The sequence below is a fragment of the Lissotriton vulgaris genome, chromosome 7, assembly GCF_964263255.1.
Source record: "Lissotriton vulgaris chromosome 7, aLisVul1.2, whole genome shotgun sequence".
NCBI lineage: Eukaryota > Metazoa > Chordata > Amphibia > Caudata > Salamandridae > Lissotriton > Lissotriton vulgaris.
Genome location: NC_141695.1, coordinates 668,471,485 through 668,493,094, shown reverse-complemented (window position 1 = coordinate 668,493,094; position 21,610 = coordinate 668,471,485). Strand labels below are relative to the sequence as shown.

General features: G+C 42.4%; 1 protein-coding gene across 1 annotated transcript in view; it reads right to left on the bottom strand.

The window, feature by feature from the left end:
- Positions 1-21,610, bottom strand: part of ANKFN1 (ankyrin repeat and fibronectin type III domain containing 1) — a 1,140,330-nt gene that overhangs the window by 265,344 nt on the left and 853,376 nt on the right. Inside the window, exon 14 of the mRNA XM_086928764.1 lies at positions 935-1,103. Coding sequence (XP_086784890.1) covers positions 935-1,103 — 169 coding nt within the window. The remainder of the gene's footprint in view (positions 1-934; positions 1,104-21,610) is intronic.

Sequence of the window (21,610 nt, the reverse complement as noted above, 5' to 3'; positions counted from 1 at the left end):
TCATGAAGAGGGTTTGCACCTCTTATATGAAGGCCGTTATATCGCTTTGCTTATAAAAAGGGTAGTGGCATAACACAGGCCCCCGCAGCCCCCACGGTGCAGGGGGCATACAAGCACCAGGAATCCCTCAGCACAGTACTCTGGCCGCAGAGCTCCATATCGATTCCGGAGGGGGCCCCTCCACATACCTTGCAGGGGGGCACCTTCAAGTTTCGTAACGCCAGTAACATTTTTTTACATTCGCATTCAGTAGGTTCCTGTGGAACTGTCTTCCCATATGAAGTAGACCTGATTCTAGCGAATATTCATTCTTTATAAAAGCTGCACAATGCCCCATTTTTCGACCATTTTGTACTGCGGATTAATATTCTCTGTTAGTCATTTCATGGAATGCATGACTGTCTATTTTCCTTGTCTGCTGCATAAACAAAAGCTACTAAGGATTGCAGAAGCGTAATATTTTGGGAAACTTGTTTCAACAAATGGCGAGTAAAGTGATTGCTGCTTGGAAATCATGCTGTGGAGAAAAAACGATGAAAGAAAAGCTACACATTTTCAACGCGACTAATCTTGCAAGAGTAGAAAGGCATTTTACGGGAATTAACTAACTTTTACTAAAGTTTCATATATAGAACTATTTCAATAGATGCATTTAGGAAATATGCTATATTGCAAATTAGCATGAAAATGGCATTCGAAATGTTCGTATGATGAATATTAGTACATGCATGCATCATGCCTCATAAAGTTTTAACGTTGTATATTGCAAATAGCCCAGTAGCTAAACTTCTTCCTCGCTTACATACAGCAACATGCCATTTTGTTGATTACAAGTGCTGAATATGCCCACAGGTCTGACATGCGGTACAGACAGGGCCATGCTATTTTCCATAAGCAGACTGTTAGCATTTCTAGTTGAAGTAAACTACTATACCGAGCTCAAACATCTGAAGAGGGAGATTAAGAAATCCTGAGTGTGGGGTGTAAGGGTTATTCTGTCCCGGGGCAGTGCAGACGTCGTCTGAGGCAGGGAGCAGCAGAAGAAAGGAAACATTGTGACCCAGTTCCAACACCTCCTGTGTGTACAAACGGAAGTGCTTGGCCTGCAGAGGGACATAAGGAGAACGGGGAAAATTGAGTTACAATAAGCAACTTACAGAAAATAAAGCAAATCACATAATGTTTAAAAGTTTAAAATCTACCTGTGTTTGTGCCATACTGTTTCTGTATAGATGACAATGAGCTTAATACATGAAATAATAAAGTCGAAATTGAATTTGTAAGAACTAATTAAGACGGCCTCGCTGCTTCCAGGCTTATGACAACACGGTCTAAGGTGTGAATCATGTCACTAGACTGCTGTATAATTATTCTATTAATTAAACTCTTAAGGGATACAAAGCCTTAATAGATATTCTAAAAACCTCAGCCCACACTGGCAACGCAATGAATGTCAGATTGCTGTTTAGTTTCAGACGACTAATTTGTTTTCACACTAAGGCATTTGGTTAGAGCTTTATTTTTCTGTACGCTTTTCTTTTTCAGAGAAGAGAATTAAAGCTTTTTTTCGCCTCTTTGACCATTTCTATCGTTTGGATACTAAAATAAATAAATAAAGAATTATTTCTAGCACAAATGGCACATAGTACAATTTAGCAACGAATTCTATAATTAAATATAGATAAGTTAAATAAATAAATAAATAAATAAATGATTATTCTTTGAACAAATGCACATATTAAAAATGAACACCGAATGCTAACAGTAAATGTAGCTCCAACAGCATATTCATACCATATAAAAACATAAATAAATCACTCCCTGAATCCACAGCACATCCATGCCAAGTGCCAATCTTTTGCCAACCACAATCACAGACTGCACCTTGGACAGGGCAGTAGCCAGTACAGCGTCTCTCCATCCCCAGTGCGCAACACATAGGCCACGTTTCTCTTATGACACCAAAAAGCCATTACCCCAACCACGAATCTGCCAAGAACCAGCTGTTACCTTTTTACAGAGGACCTTATGTTCTTCTATTTGAAGTATCTGCCCAAGGAAAATACTCTTAAAGATCAACAGTGAAAGTGCCACTCAACCACTACCCTTTGCACATAATTTCACTCCTGTCAGCCACAAAGATCCCCTGGTGCAATCAAAGAGTTAAACTGAGTAGCTCATCACTTGTGACTAAAGGAAGAGCGCTTTTTTTGCTTCACTTATAACTTTGGTGCTGTTTGATGAATCTGCACAAAACATTCCAAAAAACACATTTATTTATTGTGGCGTTGTCAATGAATGTTTTACCCCAATCTGTCAAGTGGGCCAAGGAAAAAAAAGGTGGTGGTCCCAAATGTGTGATTTCCTCTGTTGACGCCTATAGGAAACTTTGTTATCCGATATAGAGAAAAAATGGCTGAACTGAATTACACCAAATTTGGCAATAATTAGAACGTTATTCATTGAGTGTGGTTTTTGAGATTTGGTGTTAAACTGTTTAGCTATTTTCAAGCAACTAGAATATGAAGAGGTGCTTCAGTTGGGCATGAAGGGAATAACGCTCAGAAAAAGTTAAGTATATCAGCATGGTTAGATTTGTATGGGCCCTGCAGTACTAAAAAATGAAAAGAATATGACATTCTGATACGCCAAGGAAGCTTTTTCTTCTGTTGCTCATTTTGGTACTGCAGTTTAAGGGCTGGTACTGAATGATCTGATTGGCTAACCAAAAAACTGAAGAACATGTTGTTGCCTCTGTTACAGGACTTGAGGACTCAGTTCCAGTGCCATGCCTGAAAAGCATGAAAATCCACATAAGGGGGAAGTGTGAGCACATTCTGACTCCAGGGCCATTTGGGAAGGGATTTGGGTCCCTAAGCATTTGTCCCTTAAGTAAAAGTAATATATACATATTATTTTAGGTAAACCGGTACCATCACCCGGTACAGAGCTACCCAAAATGACACTCCAATGGCTGTTCCTTTCAGTATATGGAGATGATCGCTGGACTGGTGGCTGCCTTCAAATCTGACAGACAGTAGTCCAACAAGCTGGTGAAGGTACTGTCCTCAGCCAACCTGACATACAGAGTACAGTCTGTTGAGAGCTAAATCAGGCTCTATGTTTTGAGGGCACCTGGAAGTAGGTATATAGATGCTGAAAATAAAGGCTCTGTCCCTTGTTTATCAAAAAACCCAGTGATTTATGCACCCATCTGAGGGCAATATTTCATGTTAATTACCCTTATTACCAAGTATGAGCCTGAGTTGCTGGCAAGGGCCCATTTTGTTGGGAGTGCAATTAACTGTTGTTATTGTCCTGCAGATAAGATAAAAAAAGCTATTATCACATAAAAACAATTGGAAGTGCAAGTAGAGGCATTATCTCTTTAAAGAGATTCAAAAACATTGATCAATTCTACCATGGTGTCCACTCAGCCTCTTCAGAAACAGCCTATTTACATACATCTCTCTGGGCTCCTATTTTTTAATTTGGCTGAGATGGAAGTCAAGAAAGTCAGAGCATTACATCATTTCCTTGAACCTGTGCAACTTCCCCAAAAAAGAAGATAGCATTCTGTGTCTTCCATCATTCACCATGGGCTTAGGTTCATTATGGCTAGGCAGAGACGTTCTGAATATATAACTTTGAGTAATTAATGCAAGACATTTGCACTGACAAACCAGTGCAAATATTAGATTTAGAACAATTGTCTAATGGAAACATTACATTTTTACACCAGTTTTATGAGTTAAAAACGTTCTTTTTTTCACCAAAGGTCTCTCAGTACAAATATTGTTTTTGCACAACCTGCCCTGTACTGCTCAGTTATGCAGTAAACCATCCCAAGTGTTAAACACATTAAAGATCCCTATGCCACATATGGCCTGATGTGTATAGTCTGGGTCGCAAAGCATTTGTTTTTCTTGCATCGTTTGCTTTGTGACTCGACCTTCATTTTGCTCTGCAAAGGATGTACAAATCTGTCACAGTGCAAAATGACCATTAGATACATTTTACAGACTCCTGTTCAATTAAATATAAACGAGGCAGAAATCAGCCAATGGTACAGCATTCATTTCGTGAATAGATATCTCCTAATTTTTGAGAGTCAGTTTCCAGTCAATTGTTTGCCATCACAATTGCATAAGTTCATTTTGATACATTACACAGATTCTAATGGAGAACACTTTCATGAGCAATTTTTCATGGCCAGTGTAGCTTTAATATATTTCGGCTTCTCTTTTTTGCTGTGATAACCCTTGGCATTTTGTGACTCATATACCAATCCCATAATTTTGTATCAAATCAAACTAATTTAGGGACTCATTTCGATGCTGGTCAGACAAGTAGTCGGCGGTCCCACTTCCCAAATTTCGATGCGGCTACCTTCACGGTGGTTAGAGCATGTATATTTACTATTGCAGCTTGTGCTGCGGGTCACAGCACAAGCCACAACAGGAAAAATACACTTTTTGAACATCCATTCACCGTGTGGCTGGCACCATGCGGTGTCTACCACACGATGCAGGTATGCTTAGGGGGCACCACAGGTGCCCCCATGGCCCATAGCTGAGGGTCGCGTGGGACAGGGGCACTGCTAGGTGCCCAAAACACCCTTTCCACCATGCTTTTCTCGGCAGAAGAACTAACATGAAAAGGCTGTCCTAAAGGTGTATCGTCGTAATCCCCATGGAGGTGCCTGAGCAGGCACTATCTCCATTTTGGGGATTGCGACTCACCCTCCTCAAGGAGCCCGTCGGAGTTGGAGCAGATACCCCCCAAAGACATCGATTGGACCGCCTGTATCATAAAACGACTGTCGAACCTATGCCTCAGATGTGGGGCGGGCCGCCACCGATGAGCTGTCAGATGGCCTTCTGCTTGACATCGTAATAAGGCCCTTAGTTTTGAATGGGATTACTAAGAACAACAGTGTGGTCGGCTGCTTGCTGATATTAAGTAATATTGATAACTCATAAAATCAAAACTTATTTGGGATCTACTTGTCAACAGAGATAACAGAAGAGCCAGATTTCTAATTTCTGTGAAAATACTGGTGTTGGTACTGTCTAGCTCCTTTGTCACGGAATGTGACAATCAGTGTCTGTTCAGCGAACCAGGTTTCCCCAACCAGACTAAGATGACATATGTTGAGATCAGGGATGGGCAAGGTTGCAATTTTTTCTCACAAACTTTGAATTTTGCTCTCAAAAAGTACTAACATTTCTGAAAGGTCTCAAAGTTTTAGCAGAGTTGGGCACCTTTGTGAAAATTTGGATTTTAGCAAATATTCTAGACACCCGTACAATATGTGATCAGTACAAAAGCTAAACAAGAAATGCTTCCACACAAAATACATTTTGTGAAAAGAAATCTAAGCAAGGAATTTACTCACATAGAAAAGTTAAGCAAGTTGTGCTGTTGTATACAAATTGCTCAAGAGTTACCAGGACAGACACTCGTGAAATAAAAAAATACACATGCATCGGCTTAGGCAAAGTGTGAAACTACGCAAACTACACATGGGCCAAGGAAACAGAATGTTGTGAGTCTATGAAGCATAATAAAACTTTTCACTTCCCTAATTAAGATAGGACACTTTAACTTAATAATTATGAATTATTAGAGAGCCTATATATTTAATACACCTCATGCATTCTCTTTAATACTTATAATAAAATATGGAGGAAGACCTCAGAGGCAAGATGGCCACGGGAGGGTTGTGGTGAGCGGTCGCACCAAACCTCTCTCCCACCAGTAAACAGTAGCAGTATGCTATAACGATAGCACGAGGCTCCCCTGATGGCCTATGATTCTCTTTTTGCTGGAGCAGGAAAAGGAGAGTGCGTATCTGTTGCCACATCGCAGCCATTCGGTGCCTGGCTTAGAGGCAGTGTGATTTCTGAGTTTGGCAGGCTAAAAAGTAAACTAAGGTCCCTCGTAAGTAGCTTGCTGCCACACGTCAAGGCTACATCCGATCGAAGAGTTAAAACCTTAGCCCTCTCACTGTTTCTGAAAATGCCCCTCAGGTCTGCGAGGACCGACAAAGTGAAGGCTAAGGATGGGATCGAGGGCACGAAAACGACCCCTACTGAGCCGGAGACACCCGCTTCACAAAAGACTCTGATGCCAATGAAGAATCCGGGTGCAATCAGGAAGGTGATCGCACCCCCGGCAAGAAAAAAAACGGATGCAAAGGGGAAGACAGCTAGCGGTGATGAAAACGCTAAACTGAACTCGCGATCGAAAGCACCAGGAAAACTCGGGACTGAAGGCAGTACAAAAGTAAAAAACAGAGGAACCCCCCTTAGGCAGCCCACCTTACCGGAGTCTTTTACCTCCCGCCCAGCCATAGCAGAATCGGCGGCGGGAGGCCCCCGCGATGAGGAAACTGGTACCAGCAGCAATCGGCAAAGCGTCCTCGAGGACGCAGCGGCAGCAGCAGGAGCGGCTGCAGGAGACGTGCTGGACGCCGAAGTAGCTGTTACTAGGCAACCGCCTTCAGTGATTGCCGGGTAGAGTGCTAACACGAGCGCTGGAGAGAAAGGGGAGACGGAGGCTCTGCGGAAAACGGTATCCCCAACAGGGATTACTGAGGATGATTTGGCTGCCGGTAAGGGGGAGCCAGGGGGGCAAGGTAATGCGGATATGTTGGTGGCAATTATGCAGGTAGAAGCTGAATTACTAACTAAAACCCCTAAATCCTCTTGGGGAAGCTCTGTAAGCCTGGTGGCAGCAAAAACGACAGGCGGACACCCTAGGAAGAAGGAAGATTTATGCTCTCTGGAGGGGGAACACTTCTTTTCAGTAAATGAGGATTCTGACTCCATACAGCAGGAAGAAGAAATATCAGATGAGGAGGAGGTTGAAAAGGAGGAAGACGAAGACGATGAGGAGTCATGGTCAGCCACTACCTCCTCGGGAACAGACATGGGCAAAGACTCTACGCAAAAGAGGAAACAGACCAGGCTGTGCAGACGCGGAGGGTCGCCTACAAGGGGAGCTGAGAAGAGACTGGTCTGGGATTATTCGGCGACATCACAGACCTATCGGGAAGAGCAAGAAGCACCCCCAAGACAGGAAGACTCATTTGGAATGGTGTTCAATATGCTGAAGCAAATACAAACAGAAGCAAGAGCGACAAGTCGGAAAACAAGGCAGGACTTCAAGAAAATACAAGCAACACTACGGAAAACAAATAAACTTTATGACGATTTGGCTGGGAGAGTTGCTGAGGTAGAGGAAAGGACTGGCAAGATGGAAGATGATTTTGGTAGCTTTCGGGAATTTAAAACAGAACAGGAGAAGAAGGCAGACGATTTCCTTTGGAAGATGGAGGATTTTGAAAATCGTCAAAGACGTAATAATGTTCGCATTTTGGGTGTGGCAGAAGGGCTTGAAGGGCAGGATCCTAGAGGGTTTATGATCAACTTACTAAAAGGCGCATTTCCCGAATCCCAGTGGCAGTGGGAGACGGAGATCCAGAGGGCGCACAGGTTCCCTTTTGCCCAGCGGAAGACATATGGGGCAGAAGGAGGCTCTGAAGCGACACTCCCCAGGGCAATATTAGTATATGTCGGAAACTTTCTGCTTCGAGAAGAAATTATTCAGAAAGCTAGACCAGACAGCAAAAGACTGTGGAGGGAGTTACCTTCTTCTCTAGGACAGACTTCTGCCATGTGACAGTTGAGAGGAGGTGGAGGCTCAGGCAACTGATCTCACAGTTCCAGGCCCTAGGGTCAGAGGCATACCTACTGTTCCCAGCTAAACTGAAAATCATTACAAAGGGAAGAGTTAGGATGTTTATGTCGGAAGTTAAAGCCCAGCAGTTCATCCAGGAGTTGGGGGGGGGGGGGAAATAGGAGGTTGTAGGGAAAGTGTAATTTTGTAGGGAAAATGTAATTTTCTAGGATTGCTGTAGATTTAGTACTATGGGCCAATGAATGGGGTATACGAGTGGCCAAAAGGGGGGGAGGGAGATGTTGGAGAGGGTGGGAGAGGGGTGCGACTAACGCAACCCAGAAGCGGCCACACATAGGTCATTGCTGATCTATTTGCCTGTAAGGGGGGGAGGGGGTCAGAAAGGGGGGAGAGGGAGGAGGAGGGGGGGGTAAAAAATCAGTGTCAGTTTGTAGGTTGGTTAAGTTCCTTAACGCACATTTTTTTCATGTATTTTGTTGTCTGTTCTACGGGTAGAAAAAACAGAAAAAACAGAAAAAATAGGAGGGAGGTTGGTGATTGGATAAATGCTAACATAAGTTGGATATGCAGGAGAGTTCTTTATGATAATTCTCAATGTCTTGTAAGTTAGTTTAAATAAATGTATGTGGCCTAAATGACCCAAGAAAGAGGTCAAAAGTAGCAGCCTATATCAGAACTCTACAAGCGGATCTAGTATGTTTTAAGCATGGGCGGAAAATCCGTTTCCCTCGCGGATTTTGCGGATTTTCGGTAAATTCGCAATCCGCGAGATCCGCGAATCTCCCGCAAAATCCGCAAATCCGCGAGCAGCGGATTTTATGGCTTGCTCGCACTGTTCGCGTGAGTTCGCGGCTTGCCAGTACAACTTCGCACCCCGCGAGTAAGTGCTAAATTGCAGAAATACGATCTTAGCAAAACTGAAACTACTTACCAGGTTCAAAAGTTCAAGCTCATCATTAGTAGCCATTTCCTGTAGTGCTTCCTGAGGGGCCCCTCCAGAGTTCAGTTGCCAGTTGCAACTATTATGTGACCCTGCTCTGAACCTCAGAATAGTTACACATATGCCACAAAGGTCCTGAATTACAGCTAAGGGAGACAAGCAGGAGCCAGGCTGGAAGTTAAAATCCATTAATCAGCCCCTAATTCATTATTGTCAGTTGGGGCAGGGCAGGTGTTGTAACTAATTTTGCAACAATGAAAGCACTTAGCAAGTGCAAAAGATCACTAATCAGGAAGCACTAAGGAAGCAGGTGCCAGCTAAAAAAATATTCTGTGACACATTAATCAGCCCCAAATTAATTCAGGTCACTTGAGGCAGGGAAGGTGTGCTTTGCTTTGCCGAAAATAATGTACACTGGACAACCAGAGGGTGTGGTGATGAAACAGAGGGTGGCATGGGTGGGCCAGAGGGTGGCATGAGTAGTCAGAGAGTGGCAGTGGTGACAGAGAGTGGCAGTGATGAAGAAGAGTGTCCCAAACAGGCTGGACACGTAGAAACAACAAGTTCGCAAAACTTGCAACCCGACAGGTAAGTTCGCAAATTGCAAAATTGTAAAAACCCTCGCGAACTGGCAGAAACACGAGCGAACACAAAAAAAAAAAATCCGCAAATTCGCGGGAATTCGCGGATTTTGCGGATTGCGAGTTCGCAAATCCGCAAAATTCGCGAACGCGAGATTCGCAAAATTCGCCCATGCTTAGTATGTTTACAGGAGACACACATAGAAGAAACGCAGATATATTTAATGAATCAGCTGGGGTTGGATGTACTAGCAGCTAGTAGGCAAGGATCTAGGACAAGAGGGGTGGCAATTTTAGGGAGAAGAAGGGAGGTGACAATTCAAAGGAAGAAGGAGGATCAATGGGGGAGATGGGCTATGGCGGAACTATGTTTTAAAGGTCTCAGGTTAACGCTGGTAACCATGTATGGATCCACTGAGGATGATCCTGAGATATGGCAATTTATGGATGCAGAATTAGCCCAGTGGCCTGAACCAGTGATATGCTGCGGGGATTTTAACATGCATGATCCTACAAGTTCATTTTTGAATTCAGGATGGGGGTATATTGGAAGGAAGAGAAAGGTATATAGGGCTATTGTTAGCATGGTTGAGCATAACTCGTTGGTGGATTCCTGGGTGATACAACACCCCTTTGTAGATAGTAGCACCTTTTTTTCGGCACCACACCAGGTTTTGGTTAGGCTGGATTATTTCCTAATCTCAAGGGCATTTATCTCCGGTACATTGATTGAAAAACAACCCAGGATCATTTCTGATCATAGTCCGTTAGTATTGACAGTGAGGATTCCTCAGATACAGAGTAAGAGGTCGACATGGACTTTTGAGCGGAGCCTTCTTCAAGATACTGAATATCAGGAACATATGGAAGGTTGGATTAAGTTCTTTTGGGAAACTAATCATGGTATTGCGCCCGTAGGACAAACCTGGGATTGTTTTAAGGCACGGGTAAGAGGATAAACATTGTGTTATGTTTTGACAAGGCGTAAGAAGGAGAGGGCGAAGGTTGAAGCTATTCGGCAAAAGCTGATTATTGAGGAGGGGAAGTTAGTTACTGCGGTAGAACCTAAGTCTGGTCTGGAGCATTTGTTATTAAAACTGGTAGCATTAAAGGCAGAAGCTGTAGAAAGCTTTTCTAGAAAGACGGCGGAGAAATATCTGGCTAAAAGGGAGGAGGCTTACGAGTGTAGTGAGAAAGTGGGTCATATCCTTGCGGTTAAAACTAGGCAGCAGAGAGCGGCGGCAGAGATAAAAGAGATATTGGACTCACAGGGGAATATCGTCACAGATCCGGATAGGATAAGAGATGTTTTCAGATTATTTTATAAAGAGCTGTATGCACGGGAAGATACAGGGGGAATCGTAGAAATTAGCAACTATCTTAGGGACATAATCCCCCCATCTCTCTCAAGGGAGGAAGGAGAAATATTAGAATCTACCTTACGTTTGGAGGAATTTATTGAGGCATTGGGTAGTTTACCATCAGGAAAGGCCTCCGGGCCAGATCAAATTCCGGTTGAGTTCTACAAAGTATTTCGTAAAAGTTTGATGATATACATGTTTGAAGTTATGTTATTTGTACAACAGGGGGGGCAACCACCAGAGTCATGGGGAGGGGCCGATATAATTGTTATTGCTAAAAAAGGAAAGCCCCCATCTCTCCCTGGTTCATACAGGCCAATTACGCTGATGAACTCAGATGTTAAGATCTACTCGAAGATGTTGGCAAAGAGGTTAGCAGGTTGTATTGAGCATTTGGTGAGCCCATCACAACACGGCTTTATACCCGGGAAGGGTACTACCCAGCATATTAGGATGGCGATAACTATGATTGATGCAGCAGGGGTCACAGGCGACCCTATTTCAGCACTCTTCTTAGATGCCGAAAAGGCTTTCGATAGGGTCGCCTGGGAATATCTATGGGAGGTCATGAAGTGGTGTGGTATAGGGCCAGGCTATATACTTGCTATACAAGCCCTGTATAGAGATCCGGCTGCAAGGATTAGAGTCAACGGAGGGCACTCATATATAGTTAATATACAAAGAGGGACTCGACAGGGTTGCCCATCATCCCCGCTGCTTTTTGCCCTATATATCGAGCCACTACTTCGCAAACTGGAGGGAAATCCTGAGATTCAGCCTATGTCATTGAATGGTTGTATTGTGAAAACCCTTGCCTATGCAGATGATGTGGCTATATTGACCCCGAATCCGGATTTAGCTATGGTAGGAGTGGAGACAGAGGCACACGTCTTTGGGCAGGTCTCAGGATATAGCTTAAATAAGACAAAAACCCAGATAGTTTTGAATAGTTTTGCAAATAGTGTGGATAACAGGGTGGTTAACAGTGCAACCTACTTAGGGATTGAAATCTCTACAAATCTGCAGGAGGTGGTCGAGTTAAATATAAGTCCATTGCTGGTGAAAGTTAAAAGAGATTTAGAAAGAATAAATAATTTACACTTGTCATTGGGTGGGTGCACTAATGTGTTGAAAATGGTGGTTTTACCAAAATTTTTGTATTTATTTAGATCAATTCCTTTAATTTTTTAGAATAAATTGCTTAACATGTTAGAGGGTATAGTAAATAGATTTATATGGGCTCATGGAAAGACCCGCAGGGCTTATACATTTATTACTCTACCAAGGGATAGGGTGCACCAGATTTTAGATTATATTATCTTGCTGCTGCACTTCACTATATGCAGGGGCTAATAGGAGGGGGCGGTGGGCTACGGAAAATTACTACTATGCCAACTGAAGTTTATGCAGCTGTACTAGGCCAAGATGCAGAAAATTGCTTCCTGTACCATACGGATCTAGGCTATCTTAGAAGACAGCCATATAAGACTCTTAGTGCTGCACTTAAAATTTTGAGTTCTTTTTTAAAAAAGACAGGTCTGGGAAGATTCAATAGGTACACCAAAATATATCAAAATAAATCCTTCCCTGCAGAGATTTTCACGGATTCAGTAATGGCAGGCTGGGAAGATAAAGGGATACAACAAATTGGGGATTTAAGAAATTCAGTGGGGATAGTCCAATTTGAGGATTTGGTAAATAGATATAAAATAAGTAGAAGTGACTTCTTTAAATACCTTCAGGTTAGGAGTTTTTTGAGAAAAAAGCAAGGGGGACCGGCGGGGTTCGAATCTAATGATTTGTTGGAAGGGATAACTACGGGGGAGGAACATTCCATTAGGTCGGCATATGCCTTTTTGTCAAAAAGCAAGACGGATGATTTGGATCAACACAGGGATAAATGGGTGGAGAAAGTAGGGATTATTCCTGAATCTTTCCATGAATCCCTGGAACTAGGTCGGTCCATTCTTTGTTCTGCTCCCTTGCAATCCCAACATTATAAAACCTTATTTTCACTATACCATACTCCAGCCAGGATTGCGAAATGGGGGGGTACCGAGGGTACTACTTGCCCCAGATGTAACTCGGTTGATGCAGATATTGTGCATATGTTTGCTACATGCCCTCAGTTGTATACGTTAATCAAGGATATTGAGTACTTTTTGGATAACTCATTAAGGATAAAAATAACCCTTACAGCAAGTTTGATTATGTTGGGAGTTGGTTCGGAAAATACCTTAACGGATCCAAATGATACAATGTTTTTGTTTATGGTGACTGCTGTTTTTAGACTAATGTTAGCTAGAGTATGGCTAGATAAGTCTCCTCCATCCATGCAAACATGGTTATCAAATCTAATTTCTGTACACAATTTAGAGAAACATATTTATGCAAGAAAAGGTAGGATTGGGAGGGCTCGGGGTATTAAAATCTGGGGGCCCCTGGCGAGGTGGAGAGGTGGGATAGGCTGATTGGTTTTTTTTTGTTATTATTATGGTTTTGTGCTTACTCTCTGGATTCAATTGAAATCCTACAATATTGTATACTGATGTAACGGATGTTCTTTTCTTTCTTATTGTAAGATGAACAAATGTAAGATGGAATATGTTTTTTTTTTCCGCTCAAATGTGTGCTTTGGTTGTAACGTATAAAATAAAAATATATTTAAAAAAAAAAAATACTTATAATAAAATATAAAACATTCAACAACACTGAAGCCTTGGTGGATTTTTCCAAGAAAAGTATAGTTACTGCCCAAAATGGCTTCATTTACACTTGTCTGCGATTCATAGGTTTCCTGACAGATGTAAATTATGTTTAAATTGGGTAATTCCCCGTCACAGACGCGCAAAACTACACAGTAGTAATCCTGTGCAGGGATTGGGGAGCAGGCGAAACAAGGCAGGGGTTGCTTTGAAAGTTTGTGAAAGGTCATAACCCAGTTAGTTGGTGGCAATTCATGCACTTGTATCTAACATGTTCCTATCCTGGAAATGGTCAGAGTTGTACTACTGTCAAAGACTGGAATACTTCATCGTCTATGGTGGGAGGAGAATGGATCAATTTTACATTTTGAGCAGATGTAGAGGAAGGGTACAGTTAAAACTGGCTTTACCCAATTTCATTTTCAATTACAGTAAGAGTAGATGATGCATCAGTGGCATGGAGCGTAAATGCCATATGTGGGCTGTGGTGTGTATTTACATCATTCATTACATGACAAAATATGTGGCAGCCAGAAGCACCATCATTTTGCCCTGTTAGTTCACATTTGCCCTTGTTAACTCATAGAACTGATTGCTTGATATTTAAATGTTAATGTACATGTATTTATATAGCGCAAATCACTGACCGAGGTTGGTATCTAAGCGCTTGCTTAGGGAACCCGTCCTGGTATTCCCCTGTGAGATAACCCCGTCAGGGTATCCACAAGGTGAAAGCCAGGCATCCCGCCGCGAGGGGCCGTTGTGGAGATTAAGCAAGCTATTGCCCAGAGTCACAGAGTGTGAACCCGTGAGTCGAGAAGGCACCGGAGCGAGAATTATCGAGTCGGTGGAATTTTTGAGCTCAAGACCCACCAAGGCAGGGAATTGAACCCTGGTCCAGGGCTGATCTCAGCTTCCAGGTCTGCCGCCTCTAACCCCTGAGCCACACTTCTCCATAATAAGTGACTTGCAACATGTTGTAAATAGTATGCATTCACAGTGACAACAATTCCAAAACCTGCTTTCATTGTAAAGGTTCAGATGCTTCATTCTCCATGAAGAAGTCTAAGTATAATGAAAACCCTTAAACAATATATTTTCTTGGGAAGGTATTAGTAACATGATTATGTTCCAATTCAGCTTCAAAAATCTAATTTCATAATGAAAGAAACCCAGTTTGTCTAGTTCGTAGCATTTTGCTGCTCTGAAAACGGATTCTGCTGGACTTTGTGGTAAAAGTGTCTGGAACTGTAGAGTCCTGCCTGTAAGCTAGCTTCCAGGGGCTCTGAAGATTCTAACATACAAAAAAGTGACCATGTTCAAAGGTAAAACCTTGGACCAGGATGAGGCAACACATCTATCCTAGTGGCAAAATGACCTCAGCAGCTATGAAATTCGGCTTTTTTAGACCAGAACTAATGACTTCACTCTGAGCTCGACAACAACGTATGCAGCTTTGAGGGACCCTCACCAGCTTCATCACCTGGCATTGCCCCAATAATGTATTTTGACTTCTAGAAAAAAAGACTAATTCAGAAGGTAAAAACTTTGAAGGGAATGGACCACTTGGTGCTTCCGTACCATCGTGGGTGGCCTGAAATCAAGCCTAGGTCCTGGGCCAACTGAAAACTGAAACATTACATTGGTGCTTTGCTTTTGCATGGTGCTTTTTGTCTCAACATTTTAAAAGATCATAACTCCCCTCGTTCGATTTTAATGGCTTTTGTATTTTTCCTATTAGATTTTATTTGTTTTTCTACTTAATTTGAAAATGCTATGCTGTTCTTTTCTTGTGTTTTAATAGTTGTTAATGCATGAACTAAAAGGCGTTTTTCTGGGGAATTGCATGTTGCTTGTGGCATTCTACCAGGGGTTGAGCAGCGTTTCACTAAGACTTGTTGAGACCTAATTAGGGTGTATTTATTAAGTTGTTAAGTCGTTAAGAATTCCCCTTTCCCAAATTAATAACCCACTTACAACAGAAAACATTTTTTGAAGTGCATAGAAATATGGAAAGCACAATCATATCGTACAAAAATAATGACTATCTAAGAAAGAGATACCTGGAAAACATTCGTGAGCCACTGAATAAATACTGTTTTAGGTTTCTAATGCAGACAAAACGTCCGCTTAAGCTTAACAACCTGTTAAGCCATTAGTTGTGAGAGAACTAACAGTTTCTCTTTGCTTCCAAAATCGACTGCAATAGACCCCGGTATAAAGAGAAAATGCAGGATGTATATTATCAAACTTTTTCTTTCATTATACTGGCTAATAAAGCAAATGTAAATATGCTTTTTCTATTTAACTTAACCCGTTTGGTAAAGAAGGCTCACCTTCCATGTATAATCCTTAATTGAAACACATATTTCTAATTTGCTGCATATTGTTTTGCATTATGATAAACTATATGCCTATGGAACTAAGGCAACTAGGGCATTTACATCACACAAAAAAAGTCCTAGTGTACATGCACTCTTTTAACTAATACCTATAGAAATATTTCTCATGGTATTCACAATTGTCCTCCACTCGCAACAAGCACCCTCACATTAAATGTAACCTGATATAAACATGCATATGCAAGCAAATAGGAATGTTTGTGAACAAATTCATCCAATAACGAAACACGTATGCAGCCAACTCTTCCACAGTTTCATTAATTGTAACCTTGTAACACATCGAAACTCTTAAAGTCATATGAAATGATTCGAAATTGCATAGTTTTAAACGTTTTACACATCTGTCAGACACATTTTAGGATTGGCAAACAAATGATCAAGTAGTCATTCATGACCAGCAATTACACATTAATAAGCAGGTGCCCACGTGGCTACATGTGCGCACATCACCCTCTGAGGTATATTTAGAAGCTATACATATACCTGGCTTCTGCGTAAACAGGCAGCCAGATTGGTTTGTGGTGACCTTATTCTCTAGGCAGCTATGTATGGAGACTTACTTTTATATTGCCATACCAGTTTCGGTCTATTCTTGATCCACGCAGATAATAGGATTTATGGCATCTTAAGAACAAGCATTGGCAAAGCCAATAGGTCTTGGATTTGGAAATTTATAAGTCTTTAGCCGTACAGCACTTGATGAATACAGCACCAAGGATATTGTACTAGATAAATACACACTTATAAGGTCTCAAAGGGGAGACCTATTGGCTATACCAATGCTTGTTTTTTTAAAGGACAAGCAGTGCTATCAGGCTCCGGCTGCCACTTATTCCACTGCATCCCACGTAGACGCTGCAGCCATCTTTGAGAGAGGTAGAGAAGTAGAGAGAGGTAGAGAGACAGAGGTAGAGAGAGAGGTAGAGAGGTAGAGAGAGGTACAGAGGTAGAGAGGTAGAGTTAGAGAGGTAGAGAGAAATAGATAGGTGTAGAGGTAGAGAGGTAGAAAGGTAGAGAGAGGTAGAGAGAGAGGTAGAGAGATAGAGGCAGAGAGGTAGAGATTTAGAGGGGTAAAGAAGAGTAGAGAGGTAGAGAGGTGCAGAGAAGTAGAGTGGTAGAGAGAGGTAGAGAGAGAGAGGTAGAGAGGTAGAGAGGTAGAGAGTGGTAGAGAGGCAGAGGTAGAGAGGTATAGAGAGGTAGAGAGGTAGAGAGAGGGAGAAATAGGTAGAGAGGAAGAGAGGTAGAGAGGTAGAGAGAGGTAGGGAGGTAGAGAGAGGTAGAGAGAGAGGTAGGGAGGTAGAGAGAGGTAGAGAGAGGTAGATAGGTAGGGGGAGGTAAAGAGGTAGAGAGAGAGAGAGATAAAGAGAGAAGTAGAGAGGTAGAGAGAGAGGAAGAGAGAGACAGGTAGAGAGAGACAGGTAGAGAGATAGAGAGAGAGAAAGAGAGAGAGAAAGAGAAGTAGAGAGGCAGAGAGTGGTAGAGAGAGGTAGAGCGGTAGAGAGAGGAAGGGAGAGGTAGAAAGGTATAGAGAGGTGGAGAGGTGCAGAGAGGTAGAGAGAGGTAGAAAGAGGTAGAGAGGTAGATGGGTAGAAAGGTAGAGAGGTAGAGCAGTATAGAGGCAGATAGGAAGAGAGAGAGGTAGTGAGAGAGGTAGAGAGGTAGACAGAGAGGTAGACAGAGAGGTAGAGAGAGGTAGAGGTAGAGCGGTAGATAGCGGTACAGAGGTAGAGAGGTAGAGAGATATAGAAGGGTAGATAGAGAGAGGTAGAGTGAGACATAGAGTGGTAGAGAGAGGGAGAGAGGTAGAGAGAGGTAGGAAGGTAGAGAGAGAGGTAGAGGTAGAGAGAGAGGTAGAGAGAGAGAGGTGGAGAGGTAGAGAGTTAGTGAGGTAGAGAGTGGTAGCGAGAGGTAGAGAAAGGTAGGGAGAGGTAGAGAGAGGTAGAGAAGTAGAGGTAGAGAGAGAGGGAGAGAGAGGGAGGAGAGAGAGGTAGAGAGAGAGAGATAGAGAGAGGTAGAGAGAGAGGTAGAAAGAGGTAGAGAGGTAGAGAAAGGTAGAGAGGTAGAGAGGTTGAGAAAGGTAGAGAGAGGTAGAGAGGAAGAAGTAGAGAGAGAGGTAGAGAGAGAGAGGTAGAGAGAGAGAGAGAGAGAGAGAGGTAGAGAGAGAGGTAGAGAGAGGTGGAGAGAGAGGCTGGACCTTTCTGGTTGTGGGGATATATAGGACTTGCAGGTTTACTAAGAACCCGACGAACCCAGAGACAATAACTGAACAGTGTCTTGCAATGGTTTTTTTATTCTGTACCGGGTATATAGCAATTTATTTGGGAAAATATATACATGGAAAAATCGGCATGAAAGACACCTATGTATTTCTGAAATTGGAACAAAATATAGAGTTCATAAACCGTAGATATTTGCAGATATTTGCACATTTCTAAAACTGTGAGTACCCATACTAGCATGTGAATTATAGGTAATTTTTCAAAATGACTTATTTTTTACACATTGTCTTTTATTTGGAAGGCATAAATGCACCAAAAGTCAATAAGTAATAACAGTTTATCTACAATTCTGTGTTACCCTATGTCTCCTGATAAAAATGGTACCTCACTTGTGTGGGTAGGCCTAGTGCCCGCGACAATAAACGGCTCAAAACGCAACGTGGACGCACTTTATTTTCACAGTGAAAACGGATCCTTCTTTTGAAAAAAGTTCCTAGCTGTAGATTTTGAACCTTAGCTCTGCTGGCAGCTAGGGAAACGTTGCAAACCGATACATTTTTTCAAAACTAGACACCCAGGGGAATCCAGGATGGGGTGACTTGTCTGGCTCTCACCAGGTTCTGTTACCCAGAATCCCTTGCAAACCTCAACATTTGTCAACAAAGCCACATTTCCCTCACATTTCTGTGGTGGAAAGTACTGGAATCTGTGTGGATCCACACATTTCCACCCACCCAGCATTCCTCAAAGTCTTCTGAAAAAAATGTACCTCACTTGTGTGGGTAGGTCTAGTGCCCGCAACAGGAAACTGCCCAAAACGCAATGTGGACACACCACATTTTCACAATGAAAACTGACGCTTTTTGTATAAAAGTGTCTAGCTTTAGATTTTGAACCCTAGCTCTGCTGGCACCTAGGGAAACCTAACAAACCTATACATTGTTGACAACAAAACACCCAGGGGAATCCAGGATGTGGGGACTTGTCTGGCTTTCACCAGGTTCTGTTACCCAGAATCCCTTGCAAACCTCTAAATTAAAAAAAAAACACATTTTCCTCAAACGTCTGTTGTGGAAAGTTCTGGAATCTGCGTAAATCCACAAAATTCCACCCACCCCGCATTTCTCAAAGTCTTCTAAGAAAAATTGTACCTCACTTGTATAGGTAAGTCTAGTGCCCACAACATGAAATGGCCCAAAACACACCACATTTTCACAGTAAAAACTGACCCTTTTTTTCCCAAGTGCCTTTTAGATTTTGAACCCTAGCTCTGCCAGCACCTAAGGAAACCCAGCAAACCTATACATGTTTGAAAACTAGACACCCAGGGGAATCTAGGATGGGGTGACTTGTCTGGCTCTCACGAGGTTCTTTTACCCAGAATCCCTTGCAAACCTCAAACTTCGTCCAAAAAAACCAATTTTTCTCACATTCTGTAGTGCAACGTTCTGGAATCGGAATGGATCCACAAAATCCAACCCACCCCCCCTTTCCCAAAGTCTTTCGAGAAAAATGGTACCTCACTTGTGTGGGTAGGCCTAGTGCCCGTGACAGGAAATGGCCCAAAATGCAAAGCGGGCACACCACATTTTCCCAGTGAAAACCGACCCTTTTTTACAAAGTGCCTAGCTGTAGATTTTGAACCTTAGCTCTTCCGGCACCTAAGAAAACCTAGCAAACATATACATGTTTGAAAACTAGACACTCATGGAAATACAGGATAGGGTGACTTGTCTAGCTCTCACCAGGATCTGTTACCCAGAATGCCTTGCAAACCTCAACATTTGTAAAAAAAAAAAATTTTTACTTACATTTCTGTGGTGGACAGTACTGGAATCTGTGTGGATGCGCAAAATTCCAACCACGCCACATTTCCTAATGTCTTCCGCGAACAATGGTACCTCACTTGTGTGGGTAGGCCTAGTGCCCACGACAAGAAACGGCCCAAAACGCAACATGGACACACCACATTTTCACAGTGAAAACTGACCCTTTTTTTGCAAAGTGCCTAGCTGTAGATTTTGAACCCTAGCTCTGCGAGCACCTAGGGAAACCTAGCAAACCTATACATTGTTGACAACAAAGCACCCAGGGGAATCCAGGATGTGGTGACTTGTCTGGCTCTCATCAGGTTCTGTTACCCAGAATCCCTTGCAAACCTCAACATTTGTAAAAAAATAAGCACACATTTTCCTCACATTTCTGAGGTGGAAAGTTCTGAAATCTGTGTGGATCCACAGAATTGCACCCATCCTGCTTTCCCCAAAGTCTTCAGAGAAAATTGGTACTAACTTGTGTGGGTGGATCAAGTACCCAAGACAAGCAAGGGTCCAAAACCTATTGAGGTGACATGAAAAGTACCTATCACTAAACAACCTAGTTTTGCAAGAGGGCGCCCATGGGTTTTTGGCCCTGGGGTCAGCGGCCATCTAGGGAAACCTACCAAGCCCACACATTTCTGAAAACTAGACACCCTGCGGTGTCCAGCAAAGTATGGCTTGCGTGGGTCCCCTAACAATTCCCTACCCAGAATCCCCTGCAAACCTCAAATTTAGCAGAAAAAAATCACTTGTTTCTCAAATTTCTGTGTGGGAAAGTTCTGGAATCTGCGTGGATCCATACATTTCCTACCACCCAGTGTTTCCCCAGGTCTCCAAATAAAAATTGTACCTCACCCGCGTGGGTGAGTCAAGCAGGGATCCAATAGGGAGGAGTACCATTGGAAAGGGGAGCTTCTCAAATTCGCACTGACCTGCATGGTCACTTTCTGCTTCAACATTTGAGAGGCGGAACAATTCCTAGTGGACTACAGATTAAAAATGTCCCTGTAATTTTTACAGAGGACCCAATATACAAAAAAGGATACAGCTTTATTGAGACAAAATGTAGTCGCGATCTAATGGTGTTAACAATTGAAACAGCGCAGAGACTTTCCAAAACACAACTGGAAGAAATAGAGGCTCTGGAAACGGCAATTTCTACAAACTAATTAATCACAGACGCGAAATCATTACTAGAAAAAGTACAAAAGGATATTGGTGAATTCAAGGATTACACAATAAATCAAAAAACAGTACAATTCGAAAAAGATAAAAAAACTTCAATTTAGAAAAAGTATATCCTTTTCTCCAATCAGATTTCTACACTAGACCTGAGTCTAGAAAACATCTACAAGAGTACCAGGGGAGATCATTTAATAATTTCATAACCTTTTCGGACACGTCATCGTCTGGAAGTGGGAGTGACGGAGATAATCCAACCCCTCGAAGAAATAATAACAGAAGAGGAGGATTCCAACAACCTCAAGGATTCCAACAGCAACATCAGGGAACTTTTTTAGGCAGAAGTCAAACAAAACCGCGTGGAAAAACAAGGTTCACCCCACAACCATGGGAGATGTCGACAAGACGACACAATTACAAGAACTAATTCCCTCACCGATATTCAACTTGTCGAACAAAATCTTGACATATGAGGAAGAAAAAGTCTTGAAAAAAGGACTCACATTTGTCCCCACCAGACACACAGATTTTGTTAAATTAAAGACAGAAGTCATCGAATTCTGCCAAAAAATAAGGCTCAAAACCTACTTCTCAGAGAATATCTATCAACCAACGATAGAGACAACAGGGTTACGCAATAAATCATCGTTTTGTCCACCAACAAGTAAGGTACCCAAGGAGGTTATCACATTTGAA